Consider the following 15494-nt stretch of genomic DNA (forward strand, 5'->3'; position numbering starts at 1 on the left):
GGCGTTTAACCTAGAAACTTTTTGCAGTGGTGGTCTTGGTCCTAGCAAAGGGAAACAATGTCTGTCAGTCGAAAGCTGCCATCTTTGATTTTTTTCTTCTCCCAGGAGGGCGGGATCGCTTACAGTGCAGGGAGATCCACACCTCAGCAATATGCCTGCAGCACACCAAGCTCTGAACTGGACCATGTCAGTCAAAGCGAGGGGATGGGAGCTGGCCATGAGATGCAATCCAGCTCTGACAACCCACTCCTGGCCTCCTTGCTTCCTGGCACAGGTCACCCTGTGCAGCCGAGTGTCCAGCTGATGCCTTCCGGTGGGTGTTCCTTGCCATTGTTTCATGGGGCAGGGAGAATAAGAAACAACAGTGAACTGCAGGGTGGGGGACCCTTTGTCAGCAGTGTCCACTGTTGGAATGTGGTGATGGGCTCCCCACGACCCTTCGTGCTCCCAGTTTAAGGCCTTTTGTGTTTGGTGTTAAGTACATCGGGGGAGCCCTTATGGGTCATGCCAGTGGCCTGACTAGTCCAGCTTCCTGTCCTCACAGTGGCCACCCAGATGCTGCAGTGGGAAGCCCACAAGCAAGAGCTGGGTACAGTTGCTGCTTCCAACTGTGAAGGCAGAGCATAGCCATCGTGGCTAGTAGCCACTGCTAGCCTTCTCCTCCTCTGTGCCAGTGGTCATCACTTGGTTGGGGATCCAGCTTGCTCTTTTTGGTTAAGATGTGTCAAGGCACACAGGCTGCCTGGGTGGAGCTTGTTTCCACAATCCCTGCAGTTCATTGATGGTAGGTTTGACCTGCCAGCAGCCACTGAGCTGCTTCTGGCCATGCAAATTGACCCAAATACATTCTCATCCATCAAAGAGGGGTGGAATATTCTTTGGATTGATAGTGAGTCATGCTGGGCTCCAGTCTGTTGTGGGTTACAAACATCCTGGATGTCCATTTACCTTCTTTGTCACTTCTTCCATAGCTCCGCAGGCCATCCTTGACAGCTCAGTCACCGCAGCACCTTCTTCCTATTCAGAGACTACTGGTCATACGCCTTTCTACCCTGCAGATCCTCCTCCTACAGGGCCCGGACCCAGCTATGCCTATGCCTATGGAGCCGAGCAGAACCCTCCGTACCCCGCGATGGGGATGGTGCCACAAACAGGCCCATCCTCTCAAGCAAATGAGCTTCAGCTGCAGGAGCAGCTCAACCAGGATGCAGGTTTGTCCTCACATTGTGGTAGGGGCGGGGAGTGGCAGAAAGGGCCTCTGCTTTTTTCCATTCTTGGAGAGCTGCACATGTTTTTCAAAGGTCCCCATCACTTGCTTGTGTCCTGCATTGCAAAGTTGTGGTCACATTGTGGAGTGCCTTACAATATGGAACGTCCACACCAAAATATCATAAGAAGAATCCAGCCAGATGACCAGTGTTCTGAACCGCAAGCTCAAAGGAGGGCTCATAGGAGTGGTTGGGTGCAAGGACACGAAATAAGAATGTGAAAAAATCAGAATGCCCAGTTCTAGAGAAGTTGTAGACTTACAGCAAAGCAGCCTGCTAGTTCCAGCCTTTGCAGATGTGGGATGGACACCACAGCAAGGAGATGGCTTGTCCACACCCAAGCAAACATGCGTACATTCTTCATAAACAAAGCAGCATATGTCATTTCACCTGACTAGATGAGGGCATAGATGGTAAATACCCAAGTCTTAAAGATAGTTCCCCTTTCTGGGCTCAGAACCCAGCACCCCAAGCCCCATAGATAAGGGTAACATCAAAGCATCATTAGCCTATATCAAAGCAAGTGACTGTAAACATATATGAGCTCATTGCTGCAACAACTACCAATTAATTGTGGGGTTATCTTGACAACCAAGATGGCATTAGCAAAGCTTCTGAAACAATTCACCTTTGATTCAACACAACCAGTAGCCCATCTCATCCAGTACGGTATCCTGTTCTCACAATGGACAGTTAGATGCCTTTGGGGAAACCCACAAGCAGGATCTGAGCACAGAATAATAATAATAATAATAATAAATAAATAAATAAATAAATAAATAAATAAATAAATAAATAAATTTATACCCCGCCCATCTGGCCGGGTTCCCCCAGCCACTCTGGGCGGCTTCCAACAAAACATTAAAATACAGAAATCAAACATGAAAAGCTTCCCTAAACAGAAGCGCTCTCCCCTCCTGTAGTTTCCAGCAACTGATGCTCAGAAGCACAGCTGCCCCCAACTGTGAAGATAGAGCATCGTGGCCACCCTGACTAGTGGCCGTTGCTAGCTCTCTCCTCCATGAATTTGTCTAGTCCTCTTTAAGGCATCACCCTCTAGGTTGATGGCCATCACTGCTTCCTGTGGAAGCAAGTTCAGCAAATGTTGAGCTGGTATTTCCATTGATGCAATTTAATGTGCCATCATTCTTGTGCCTCCTTCCAACCCATCACTTACTCATCCTGATCTGTCTTTTATATCTGCCTCAGGAGTGCAGGGCAGCTCCCAGGAGACTCAAGCATGGAAGGCCAGGACAGAGCCCGGAGAGGATGACTTCTATGGGAAGATGGCAAGCATGGTATCCATCCTGCTCTTACTCTTTTTTTTAATGTTTCATTCCATTGGGAACACGTAATGGCCATTAATTTGGAACCAAATTCCACCCATGACCCTTCCACCCATGACCCTGCCTGAAAGCTCTGTCCTTCCTTCCTCTCCAGTTTGTAGCTCAGGTTTGTACGAGGGCAAGCAAAGGAACATCTGGAGGTCCGCTTCTGGGTTCTGCTTTCGATTCTATCACTCAGAAGTGCTATCCTCCCAGCTAGCTGTGCTGACAATGAGTGTGCGACCATCCTCATCTGGCACGCACATAAAAGGGTTGTACCCAACGTTAACCCAATACTCGGAGGAGACCCAGTGAAATTAATGGGACATGACTAATTTAGGCTTATTAATTTCAGTGAGTCTACACTGAGCAAAAACTTTGTTGTGTACAGCCCAGAAAAAAAGGTCTGGTATTGAAGATGTGCTGTGAATCCCCACCCTTGTTTGTGTGTGCTGTGTGCATGCTCACAAGCCAGGGGCATGCTAAAGCAGAAGGCGAGGTGGCTCATTGGTAGAGTGCCTGATTTGAATGCAGAAGGACACAGGTTCAGTCCCTAACAGCATCTCCAGGTAGGGATGGGAAGGACTCCCTGCCTGAAACCCTGGAGACAACACTGAGCTGGATGGACTTTGTATAAGGCAACTTCTCATGTTCCTAAGACCATTTGTTTGGCAGAGCAGCCCCCTCTGTTTTAGGAGTGTGGGCTGGATTTTCTGGACAACACCCCCACTAGATAACCTAATCCTTCTTTTCACACAGTCATACTGAAGAGCAGCCAAGATCTGCTACAGATGTGGAGCTCCTATAGTCTTCTGGATATTGCTGAACTGTTATAAATATTACCCGCCCTTCACCCTAAGGTCCTTGGGTGGGTTGCAACTTTAAAACACAATATTAAAAGCAGTTTAAAACAGCTGAAAACTTGCAACTCCCACCATCACACTTGGCCACATTTGTTGGAGCTAATGGAAGTTATAGTTCAGCAATATCCGGAGGGCCAAAGGCTCCCCGCTCTCAACTTGTTGTATCAGGCTCACCATACAACCTTTGCTTTCCCACTTAACAAGCTCAACCTGTGCTGAAGAATGTGCTGGTCTGACTGCATCCGCTGTTAGTAGGTTGGCTTAGCTTGCTTGTTGATGTACTGGCTTTGTGTCTAAGCAGGGCTCGGGCCGACGATCCAGATCCACCTCCCAGTCTTCAGTCCAAATGGTATGCCATGCTCAGACTCCCTACCTCTGTTTGTTTGTTTGTTTGTTTCTCTCTCTCTCATTCCTCCTTTTTTTTTAAAAAAATAAATCACTATTTCTTCACACCTCCATGCTGCATTGGAACTTTTTCTCTAACCCTGATGAACCTTGGGTTGTGTCCAACTAAGTCCTACTCAAGAGTAGACCCTCTGAAACTGACGAACCAAAGTTAACAAAGCTGACGAACCAAAGTTAGTCAGTATCCATCCATCCATCCATCCATCCATCTACAGTGGTACCTCAGGTTACAAACACTTTGGGTTACAGACTCCACTAACCCAGAAGTAGTACCTTGGGTTAATAACTTTGCCCCAAGATGAGAACAGAAATCGTGCAGCGGCAGCAGCAGGAGGCCCCATCAGCTAAAGAGGTACCTCAGGTTAAGAACAGTTTCAGGTTAAAAACGGACCTCCGGAACTAATTATGTTTGTAACCAGAGGTACCACTGTATTTCAGCGGATCCGCTCTTGAGTCAGGCTAACAGGGAACCCACAACCCCTCTTGGCACCTGCTGAAGCTTCTCTTGGCACCTGCTGAAGTTATCCTGTTTCCTTTTGTAATGACTGCAGGGCTTCGGGGTGCGATCCCGGACCACCTCAGAATCCTCTGTGCACTCTGTTGGGCGCGAGAGGCGGAACTCTGCGGCCAAGCAGCCCTCCCCGCCCCCACCGCCCATCCCAGAAGGGAAGCCAAGCAAAAAAGAGCCTGAGCCTCGGAAGGTAGGCCAGCATTCAAGGTAAAAGTAGCAGCTTCATTTCTGCCCCCAGCTTTTCCAATTGGCTGGGTTTGTTGGGGGTGGGGCAGTTTTACTTACGCTTGGCTATTGTCTTCGCCCTCTTGCAAGACTTACCTTTTGTTTTCCCCACAGAGTGGAGCAACGTGGCTTGGCTGGCTGATGGGGAAAGGCAAGAACGAAGCTCACCTCCCTGATGATAAGAACAAATCGGTAGGTCTACCCTGAATCCCAGTGGTTGTGAGTCCTTAACTGAATATTTGCACAGCCTGCCTGGTTTGCCTCCTAACCAGTTCCTATCTGTTCACCTAGATTGTCTGGGATGAAAAGAAACAGCGGTGGGTCAACTTGGATGAACCAGAGGAAGAGGTAAATGCTGGACAGAGCTGCAGTTCCCAGAGTTCCCTGTAAAAAGGGATTGGCTGTTCAACCATTTTGGAAGCTTTGCTGGGGGACTAAGGGGGTCTCCTGGCAACCCTCGGCACCCTGAATGAATTCGCAAAATTCTTTGGGAGAACCCGTGACTGTCCAAAGTGGTATCACAGTGCATGGTGTGAATGTGACAGATAGTCTGGGGTCAAGCAAAGAGCTGAGTTTGGTTCGTTTCCTTTCTTAATGCACCTGACCCAGGGGGTGGCCTTGGTTTCAAGGGTCTGTTTTCCTCCTTCCAGAGCAAGCCACCACCTCCACCTCCTTCAGGGTTCCCTCAGGTCCCTCAAGCAATTCCCTCTGGATCAGGAGGACCTCCCAACAGCTCCATAAACATGTTCTCCAGGAAAGCAGGTAACTGTTCAGGTGTGAGCTGTGTTCTGGGCATTAATAGCATGTATAATAGACACGTGTGTTTGTTTGGGTCCTTGGCAGAGGATTCCATCTTTGCCAGTCGTTATAGATGCAAGAAGCTGCATGTCATGTCTGTTACCCTTACACAAAATTATGTGTGAAACAAATAATTACTAGGCAGGGATTAGGCAGAGGAGTGTGTGTGTAATTATTATTTGACCTATTAACAATAATCCACAGAGCTACAATATTTCCTATTTTAAAAACCTTGCATACCTCAAAATCTACTTGAATCTGCTCTCAGAGTAGGCAGTTACTTTCCTGACAATAATGTGTAAGGGCAACCAGTTTTCCCATATTTTATTTCCATATTCACTTGCTCTTGGATAAGCAGTTATTTTTGGCCGTTATGGCCAAAGGCCATTTTTTAAAAAAAGAAAAAGAAAAATACTTTGTTCATTGTTTTTTCAATATAAAGTGAGTAGTTTTTAAAACAGTTTTAAAAAACAACACAGGAATTGAAAGTAATACAGCAAAGATGGCTTCCTAACATCAAGGGGCAGGGAGTTCCACAGGGTAGGTACTGCCACACTGAAGAATTGGTTCTTTGCAAGTGTGGAATGACTATTACATGGCTATTCTACTGGCACGTGTTGTTCTCTGTACTTCACACTCCCAGCGTTAGGGAGCAGCAGCTTGAATCCAGCTGACCTGCTCAGAGTAACTCAAAATTCATTTACCATATTTTTCTGTGTATAAGACTAGGTTTTTCCCCTAAAAAATAATGTCAAAAGTTAGGGGGTATATTTTACATGGGGCGATCTCCCCCCATTTTTAAAAATCTGAGTCTCCATGTCTTATACATGGGGGCGTCTTGTAGATGGAAAAATATGGTAGTTATTTAACTTATATGCCACCTTTTCCTCCAAGGAGCTCAAGGCAGTATATATAGTTCTCTTCCTTCTCTGTTTTAATCCTTACTACATTAGACTGATAGGTAGTGACTGTGACCCACGGCCACACCTATTGCTGAGTGGGGATTCGAACCCTAGTCTCTCCCCAGCCCTAACCCAACACACTTAACTGCTACATCATGCTGGCTCTCTGTGAATGAATGGACCTAAGATAATAATGTCCATTAGTTTTAATGGGTTTGCTTGGACCCTTGCTAATGTGATTGACTATTTTGGAGGGTGCTCTTGCTTCCTGGTTGCCCTCACCCACCTACTCGCTGATCTCTACCTTCAGACTCCATCACTGCATGGTGATAAGCTTTCCTCCTTGCCTCTTTCCAGCAGGAAGCAGAGCCCGGTATGTCGACATCCTGAACCCTGGTGGGGCCAAGTCACCCAGTGGTGGTGCTGCACCCCCTGCTCCATCAGACCTCTTTGCTCCCCTGGCCCCCATGCCCATCGCAGCAAACCTCTTTGTCCCAAACTCAGGTGAGTCGAGCCTGGAGAGGCCTCTCACTGCCCCAGCCCACCTCCTCTGCCTCCCTCACTTCCTCTTGTATAACCATTTGAGGGCCAGTCTTCTTCCTCTCGTTTGGCCTCTTTCTTGTTCTTTAAGGAAAGGAGGAAATAAAAGTGTCTTGAGTTTTCAGTCTTCATGGGAACTGCCATTTGGTGGGTGGATTCGCCAGCAGCTATAAGTATTTCTCGCTCTCTTTAGGTGCCTTGGATTTTATTATAATAATAAAAAAGTGGGATTTGGAGGTTGGACTTGATGACCCTTGGGGATACCTTCCAACCCTACAATTCTCTGGTTCTTATTTGAAATTTCCTGTACCAGTTGACTTGATGTTTGAACAGCCAGCATTAGAGAATATATTCCCCAACTGATCAATAGATCTAAAAGAATAAAAGCCAAGGTGCTAAATAAACACGAGTTTCTACAACATAAAAATGAAAATATTAAAAAAACATATTTAGAGTAGAGTATACAATATGAAGCAAACAATCTTTACGGCTTCATAACTCTGAAATGTAGACACTGTGTAGAGCATCCCATTAACAAACAGCAATTAGTCTCCCACCTACCCCTATTCAGTTTAGAGGGTGAAACCTTTTGTCGCAGACAGCTGTTTTCTGGCAAATCATGGAAAGCTCTAAAGCGCAGAGGTGGCTACTTTGTTTCCCTCCAAACAACATTGGACTCAGACTCTCATCAGCCCCTGAGTCAGCATGGCTGAAAATCATGGATGATGTGAGTTGTAGTCCAGCAGCAGGCGGAAGGTCTACTTGCTAGCCCCACCTACTCTCAGGGGGAAAGAGGAGTTCTCCTTTGCTTGTGGTCTTTCCCCCTTGGAAAATTGGCTGCTCAGTCTTGGCCTCTCCCATGCACACCTTTGGGTGCAACACCACTATGTGCCCCAACCACCCTGTCTGAAGAGATACAAAGCTTGTTTTGTGTACTAACTTGGGGTCTCTCTCCTGCAGTTCCAGAGGATCAGCTGCCTTTGGAGGAGAAAGAGGCGGGAGGGCAGCTGGCACCAGGAAGCCAGAGCAACCCTGGAGTGGCTGCAGAACCCTCAGTAAGTTGGATTTGCAGTGTTAACATGTTCTCAGAGAATATTAAGACTGCCTATGGCTACTGACTTAATAGATATGTTCTGCCTCCAATGCTGGAGGGGCAATGTGCCTGTGAATCAGACCACACCCGTGGGGGCAATGCTGCTGTTGTGCTCAGGTCCTTCCTGTGGCATAATAGGCATCTGGTTTGCCACTGGGAGAACAGGAGGCTGGACCAGATGGGCCCACTTTGGCCTGATCCAGCATGCCGCTTATAAGTCTTTGGGAGGTTACACAACCCTTGTTGGAGACTGATATGGATTTGTCCCATAGCAGGATTTCTGTTTTAAGGAAAGAATTTCATGAAATACCTATTCCCCCCCAAAAAAGCCTATTAATATTTGGGTTGTTGGTAGCATTTTGCTGGGTCTTTAGGGTTCCATTCCCTGGTTTGCTCTGCCACCTAATTCTGCTTCTTTGTTTTTCTCCCTGGAGTACTTAAATTCTGCTGTGTTGCCGCCTGGCTCTGAGCTCCCTCTCTCCAACCCAGAGGACTCCCAGCCTGGAGAGGTAGGTCTGCTTGGCCAAGTGGGTGGGTGGGTGGGGGACCACTACAGGCCATTCCTAAACCCTTAGATAAAGGGACAACAGCAGCAGGTAACTGAGTCACGAGCAGATTTGCCCCTGAAGTTTCGTGTTACCTCCAAAATAAGAACCCAGGAGTAGTCGGCAGGCTTTTCAGATCTGTTTTGGCATTTGGAGGTAGTCTTCTAAAATCCAGTTGCTGGAAATGGCAGGAAGGGAGAGTGTTCTTGTGCTCAAATCCTGCTCTTGAACTTCTCTTTGGGGCATCTGGGTGGACACTGTGAACAGGAGGCTGGACTAAATGCCACACCTATGGTCTGTTCCAGCAGGCTCTTCTTATGCTCTTTCAGGCTTGGCAGGCAATGGGCATGTGGGACACTAATTGAACAGGTCTCTGCACAAAATATTTTAAAAGAACAGAGGAGGCTGCCTTATACCGAGCCATATCATTGGCTCAGTATTGTCTACACTAACTGGCAGTGACTCACCAGGGTTTTCATACAAGGAGGGACATTTCCAGCCCTGCCTGGAGAGGCCACGGGGGCCTGTACCTGGGACCATCTGCATGAAAAGCAGTTGCTCTGCCACTGAGCTGTGGCCTTTCCCCACAGGAAGGAGGTTGTAGAAGATGTTTCTTTTTTATGTGAAAAGGCAGGGTGGTGGATTCTCCTCTCTTTCCCCCTCTGTGCATGTGTGTGATTTATCATATTAAATGCCATGCAGATGCATAACCGTAACCCCACTAGATTTACAAATCGTACACAAGGCACCATTACCAGCTGCATCTTGGGTGTGTTTTACCAAAGGAGTTACTCTCCTGCCCTTTTATTTTTTATTTCTGCAATTTAAGCTAACTTACCTCCTTTTGTAATTTGTATCATTTAACCGATGGTGCTGGAAGGTCCTTTCCCCACCCCATTTATTGAAAATAGGAGAACAGAGAGCTTGAGGCAGAAGCCGGCATGATGACTTTTTGATTCCCTTTTTTGTGTGTGTTGTTGTGTGTGTGTGTGTGTTTTTGCTGTTTTGTAGCTTTCGCGCTCTAGCTCAATGAGCTCATTATCACATGAAGTAAGCCAGCATTTTAATCAGGTACATTTGGCTGGCCATCCTTCCTTAACCCTAGCTCTCTCCCTCTTTGAGTTCTCTCCTCATCCTCCCTACCCTCCATCTCACTCTCTCCTCTTTTATGTTTGCTTTACTTTTTAATACACATCTTCTCCTACCTGCATTTCATGGGACTAACTTGAGGCCACAAAGATGAAGTATTCCTCCTTGCCTTTGGAGAGTCGCAGTTGTGATCCAAGTTTAGCTGGGCTCCTTCCTCTCTTAGCAATCCTTCCCTTTGAGAATTTTCACTACACTGGGCATTCCACCTCTTTTTGTGGGGAACGGACACAATTTACTTAGTCTTTGCTGGACTGAGAGTTGGGTTTATTCCAGTCCTCAAAATATGGTGGTGAACCCTCCCCCCATATTTATTTGTTGGAATGCTTGGAGCAGCCTTCCCCAACCAAAAGTGTTGAACTACAGCTTAAAGGGAAAGCTGATTTAGACAGTATTCTGATTTGAATCTTCAGGGCATTGTACTTCAAACAGGAAAAGCATTTTGTAATTCTGTTGGTGTCAGCCGCCCTGAGCCCGGTTTTTGACTGGGGAGGGCGGGGTATAAATAAAAATGTATTATTATTATTATTATTATTAAGATAAACATGACTAATCTTTAAAGCTTAACACAAAGAACATTGAAACTAATGCAACAAAGACTCAAAAGCAGCATTGAAGAATCCAGCGATTTAAACTCTCCTAATGTCAAACACTCAGATATGAGTTTTTACTGCCCTTCAAATACAATTGCAGCGGCTTCCTCTAACCTTGGTGCCTTCCAGAAGTTGCTGGACTACAACTTCCATGGTCCTGAACAGTGAGTGGGCATGATGGCAGTTGTAGCCCTACAACCTCTGAAGTGGAGTTAGCACCGTAATGCTGAAGGGTATTGTACAAGGGGAGTGATACTTGGGGACCGGGAACATGCGCCATCCCCAAGTGGACATGTTGCTGTTCTGCTTAAAAATAATTCCCTCTCTCTGGGAGTCCTTCATTCCCTGGGCAAAAGAGGGAATGTGGCAGGCCAAGGTTTCTACAGCCACTGCATGGTGGTGCATCAGATGCACCCAAAGCGCTCTGGTCTCTGTGTGATGCTTTGCAGGGGAGGTGTTTACCTGAGCAGAGCCAGGCTAGAGGTTCCGCCCACAGGGCCAAAAAGTCACTAGCCGCCTCTGTGTGGTGGTTTGTTTAGAAAATTTGTAAACAGAACAGGCACTGTTACAGGTGCCACATAATTTCCCATTTGTAAGAACTTGGATCTCCTAGTCTGGTAGCACGAATGCACTTTGGAACTCCCCCTGCCTATTGATGTCAGGCCTTTCCTGTACTCTTTTCAGCACTTGCTTAAACATTCTTGTTTAGATAAGCCTGCCCAGATGTTTAGAAAGTTGATGCAAGTTTTAATCTGTTTTTAGTCTACTGCTATTTTTACATTTTTTGAAATTCCTAAATCGTTACTGTAAATTCTTCTTAGTGGTAATTTTATTGTTCTATTTTATTTTTGGTAAACCACTTTGAGGTTTTCTTTTGGATGTGAGGGCACGATCTGGCTGCAACATCTGTCATCCCATTGGTCACCAGGGTTTTCTTTTTACAATTGAGAGGTGTATAATTTTTATGAAACAAGCAAACAGGTCTGGATAGTCTTGCTGAAGCAGAAAAGTTTTCAGCAGGTGTCTAAAGCAATAGAGCAAGAGGGCACCTTCCTAACACCAATAAGCAGGGAGTTCCAGAGTTCCTACCACACCAAAAGACTGAATTTTCACAAATGTGGAATGGACGTTGTGGTGCTTCTAACAGCGCAATTTTTGGAGATCAAAATGTTCTAATAATAGATCTGTCTGGGTTAAGGCCTTTTACGTTTGGAGGAGCCCCCAAAGCAGGTTTTCTTCATCTGGGCCTCTTAGCCTTTAAAATGCAAGGAGCACAAAAGTCTTTCCCCCAGCTCTGTGAGGGAGAAGCCAAATGCTTCTTATACTTTCATCTCCGGGGGGGAGGGGGGGAGCTCCTCTGACAACATGAATTGGGGCAAGTCCACCATGCGTTTCTCAAGCAAGGCATAAGCCTCACTAACGCAGGCTGCTGGCTGGTGCTTCCTCAAGCAACTGGCCACCATTAACCCCTTCTGCTCTTTCTCCCGCATGCTCCAAACAAGCAAGTCATTTTGGGTCTGTGCATGTGCCTTGGTTTGGCCATGACCCTGCACTGCTGCTGCTGTTGACAATGTGGGAAACTTCTTGAAGCGCTGGGGGGGGGGGTGCGTGGGTTTAGTTCCTTTTGTGTGTGTGTCTTGTGTGTTTTCATCCATGTATAACAACAAACTTCTGTTGCTCTGCACCTACTTGGGGGCGCTGGCGGTGTTATGCAACCTCTTCCTTCCATCTGTCAAGTGCACAAAGTGAACTTGGTAAGAAACGATGATGCCTCTTCTTGTTTGCATCTCACTAATGGAAAGCTCTTCTTCTCCTCCTCCACTGCAGCCACCTTCAGGAGGACCCCCAGCCGGCACAGTCCAGTTTTACAACCCTTCCCAGTTTGTGCAGGTAACATTGTTCATTCTTGGAAACGCACAAAACACACATGTACATGCCCCCTGGTCTCACCTCAACCCACAGGTTTGCTTGGGGGATGCTTTTGCAAAAGCCTTTCAGCTTTGGGGATTCAGGGTGACTTGGCACAGATTTCCAGATGCTTTGCTTTTGGGGTTTATATATTCAGCTTGGAGTCAAAGGGAAGTAGTGTTCCCATACATTTATGAAAACGTCCCTGGTGTGAACTGCCCTGAGACATACAAATGTAGGGCTGTGTACAAATTTAATAAATAAATAAAACATTCTGTTTGTGGGTTGTTGATTTTTCTTCTTCTTCTCTTGCGTAGGTAGAAATTGGATTCAGCTTTGTTTTTTCTTGTCTTTTTCCAGCCTGCTGCAGCTTCAGGAAACTCAAGACATGGCAGAATTGGACAGAGAAAATACCCCACCTTAAAATAGCACCCAGCAAGTCTGTCACCTGGGCCGTCACACATGAATTTACAAAGAATTTCTCAAAATCCCATGCCACGTACAGAATCTGTCCTCTCTCATATTGAGGGGAAGATTCATTTTGGTGGCTTTTCCCACTGAGACTCTTGACTTGCATCAGTTATCAAATGCACCCCGTTACGTAAAAGCCAGCTGGAGTGTTCTAACTCCAGAGAGAGACAAATCCCCAGTAATGAAATGGCTACTCTGCTGCAAGAATCAAAAGAAAGGTGGGGAGAGGGCTGTCCTCCCCCCCGCCTTTGGCTGACTCTGATTGGAATCCATATATTCTTCAGTGGTTTCTGAATGCTTTAAGAAAGGGAAGCTCTTTCCCAATATTTAGGGGGATATTTGTCACCTTTAACATTGCAGTTTGTGGCCTTACAGGGATTGGGGCACAGTTTTATGCATATAAAACCACCAGCCTACATTTGTTGCTTATCCTGAAGCATTTAAGATATATTTGGCTGGGATTTTTCTTGACATATTGACCTTTCTCCCACAATACACCTCCTCCCTTTGAGTGGGAGGCAGGAAACATAGCTCATCCAAATAGATATATGTATAATGAAAGGAAAAAGGAAAACTGTGATTTGTAATTAAAATTAATTGGAAGTGGATTTTCTCTAGTATGTATGTAGTTTGTGTTTTGGCTCCTTCTGCAGCCACTGTATAGTAAAAAAAAAACCCTCCCAGAAGCTCTTTATATCGTAGATGATGCTGTTCTCTCTGGCGATTCCTCTTGAAGTGCAATATCTCTCTCTCTCTCTTGATTATAAATCTCTAAATTAATGCAGTAATGGTTTAAAGGTTGTTGTTTTTTAAGTGGGGGAGGGTCTTTCTCTTCCTTCATGATCAGGATCACTGTGGTATTCTATTAAATCAAGGAGATTTTGATTCAGCCAACCCTCCCTTTGAGGTAGGCCACACTCACATCTTCTTAAGCCTGACAGAACCCCAACAGGAGGGAGACTTAAATATTTATTTATATGCTGAGTTAAGATTTGCTGTGGTAGTGATGGAGCCAATTCACTCTCCTACCACAACCAATCATGCTGAAGAGATGAATGAGATGTTAAGTTGGAGGCACTGTTATGCAGTGGTTCAGCTCCTTCCTCCTGCATCATGTCCAGAAAGGAATGGGGAGTGTCTGGACCCCTGGGCACTCACTTGTGGGATGCCTCTGGTTTCTGTCCTCTCCCCCATGCTTTTTAACACTGAAACCACTGGTAGAGATCATCAGGGGGTTTGAGCTGGATGTTCACCAATACGTGGATGATACCCAGCTTTACCTCCTGTTTAAATCAGAACCAGTGAAGGTGGTAAATGTACTATGTGGTTGTCCAGAGGCAGTGGGGGGATGGATGGCGGCTAATGGATTAAGGTTGAATTTTCACAAGACAGATGTACTGTTTCTGGGGGACAGAGGGTGGGCAGGTAGGGGGGATTCCCTGGTTCTGAATGGGGTAACTGGGCTCCTTAAACCAGGTGTGCAGCCTGGGAGTCATTTTGGACTCACTGCTGTCCATTGAGGCATAGGTCAACTCTGTCCAGGGCAGCTGTCTATCAACTCCCCCTGGTACACAGGCTGAGACCCTACCTACCTGCACACTGTCTCGCCAGAGTGGTACATGCTCTGGTTTTCTCCCACTTGGACTACTGCAATGTGCTGTACGTGGGGCTACCTTTGAAGGTGATTTGGAAGCTACAACTAATCCAAAACACGGCTGCCAGACTGGTGATGGGGAACAGCTTCTGGGGCCATATAACACTGGTCCTAAATTATATCTACATTGGCTCCCAGTACGTTTCCGAGCACAATTCAAAATGTTGGTGCTTTAAAGCTCTAAATGGCTTTGTCCCTGCATATCTGAAGGAGCATCTCCACCCCATCATTCAGCCCAGACACTGAGATCCAACTCTGAGGGCTTTCTGGTAGTTCCCTCATTGCAAGAAGTGAGGTTAGAGGGAACCAGGCAGAGGGCCTTCTCAGCAGTGGCACCCTCCCTCTGGAATGCTCTTCCATCAGATGTCAAAGAAAAAACAATTATCTGACTTTCAGAAGACATCTGAAGGCTGCCCTATACAGGGAATTTTAAATGGTTGATTTTAATTGTGTTTTAATTTGTTGGAAGCCATCCAGAGTGGCTGGGGTAACCCAGTCAGATGGGTAGCATATTAAAAATCATGATGATTATTGATTTATTGACTCTGGAGTCTTTGTGGGTTAAACCCACATATTTGGAATCTGGAAAGCCTTAAACATATGACAAAGGGATTACTTGTGTTCATGAGGAATTGTTAACGATCCACATTCAAGAGCCCTGGACTTTTTGCAGACAGCGTGATGATGGCTGCTTCTTTTTTTACCTTCCAAGTCTTCTCCAATACTTGTGCCCCACTGGCCATTCTGCCCTTTTGTGCAGCTGTCTCTAATTCTGTGTCTTCCCATGTGGACCCGCCAAAACATGTTCTCAGCTCAAGAGGTTTTCCTTGGCACAGAGAGCCTTCTCCCTGTCCTCTCTAAATGTTAGAATTGACACACTGTACATTCTTTTAAAAAATAAAATTTTCTGTGCTCTGAAGCACGTTTCACAATTTACTTGGCTTGTGGTTATTGGGGGGTCACGCAGAAGAATTGGGGTTCTCAAAATATATCTCTTCCGTAGGGGAGGGGCTGGTCACAACAACAGAAGACTACCATGTGCCATAGTAGAACCATAGGCATCTTCCCCTCACCACCATGTTAGATAATGCTAATAAAGGAGCTGGAAAACTAGGATTGCCGCCTGCTCATAGCAGACCTACTGAAATCAATGCACTGCCGTTACTCCTGTCCAATCAGGTTCAGTGGATACAGCCAGCTGGCGCTTGTGGGCCCCATCTCAGCCTTACCTACCTCACAGGGTCATT

At 46.2% G+C, this 15494-nt stretch overlaps 1 protein-coding gene across 6 annotated transcripts in view; it reads left to right on the plus strand.

The window, feature by feature from the left end:
- The window catches only part of SEC16A (SEC16 homolog A, endoplasmic reticulum export factor), a 40602-nt gene extending 25131 nt beyond the window's left edge, over positions 1-15471 (plus strand). For 2 of the 6 annotated variants that reach the window (XM_060270569.1, XM_035113150.2), the window contains 14 exons: positions 106-313; positions 972-1211; positions 2478-2566; positions 3758-3805; positions 4413-4562; positions 4712-4789; positions 4889-4945; positions 5248-5359; positions 6655-6801; positions 7798-7892; positions 8365-8439; positions 9487-9546; positions 12042-12104; positions 12483-15470. In XM_060270569.1, coding sequence (XP_060126552.1) covers positions 106-313; positions 972-1211; positions 2478-2566; positions 3758-3805; positions 4413-4562; positions 4712-4789; positions 4889-4945; positions 5248-5359; positions 6655-6801; positions 7798-7892; positions 8365-8439; positions 9487-9546; positions 12042-12104; positions 12483-12551 — 1491 coding nt within the window. In that variant the 3' untranslated portion in view covers positions 12552-15470. Of the gene's footprint in view, positions 1-105; positions 314-971; positions 1212-2477; positions 2567-3757; positions 3806-4412; positions 4580-4711; positions 4790-4888; positions 4946-5247; positions 5360-6654; positions 6802-7797; positions 7893-8364; positions 8440-9486; positions 9547-12041; positions 12105-12482 lie in introns of those variants that run through there. The other 4 variants (XM_035113151.2, XM_035113153.2, XM_035113154.2 and 1 more) reach the window with 4 other exon arrangements.
- The last annotated feature ends 23 nt before the right edge of the window (positions 15472-15494 follow it).

This window comes from Zootoca vivipara, chromosome Z, assembly GCF_963506605.1.
Source record: "Zootoca vivipara chromosome Z, rZooViv1.1, whole genome shotgun sequence".
NCBI classification, from domain to species: Eukaryota; Metazoa; Chordata; class Lepidosauria; order Squamata; family Lacertidae; genus Zootoca; species Zootoca vivipara.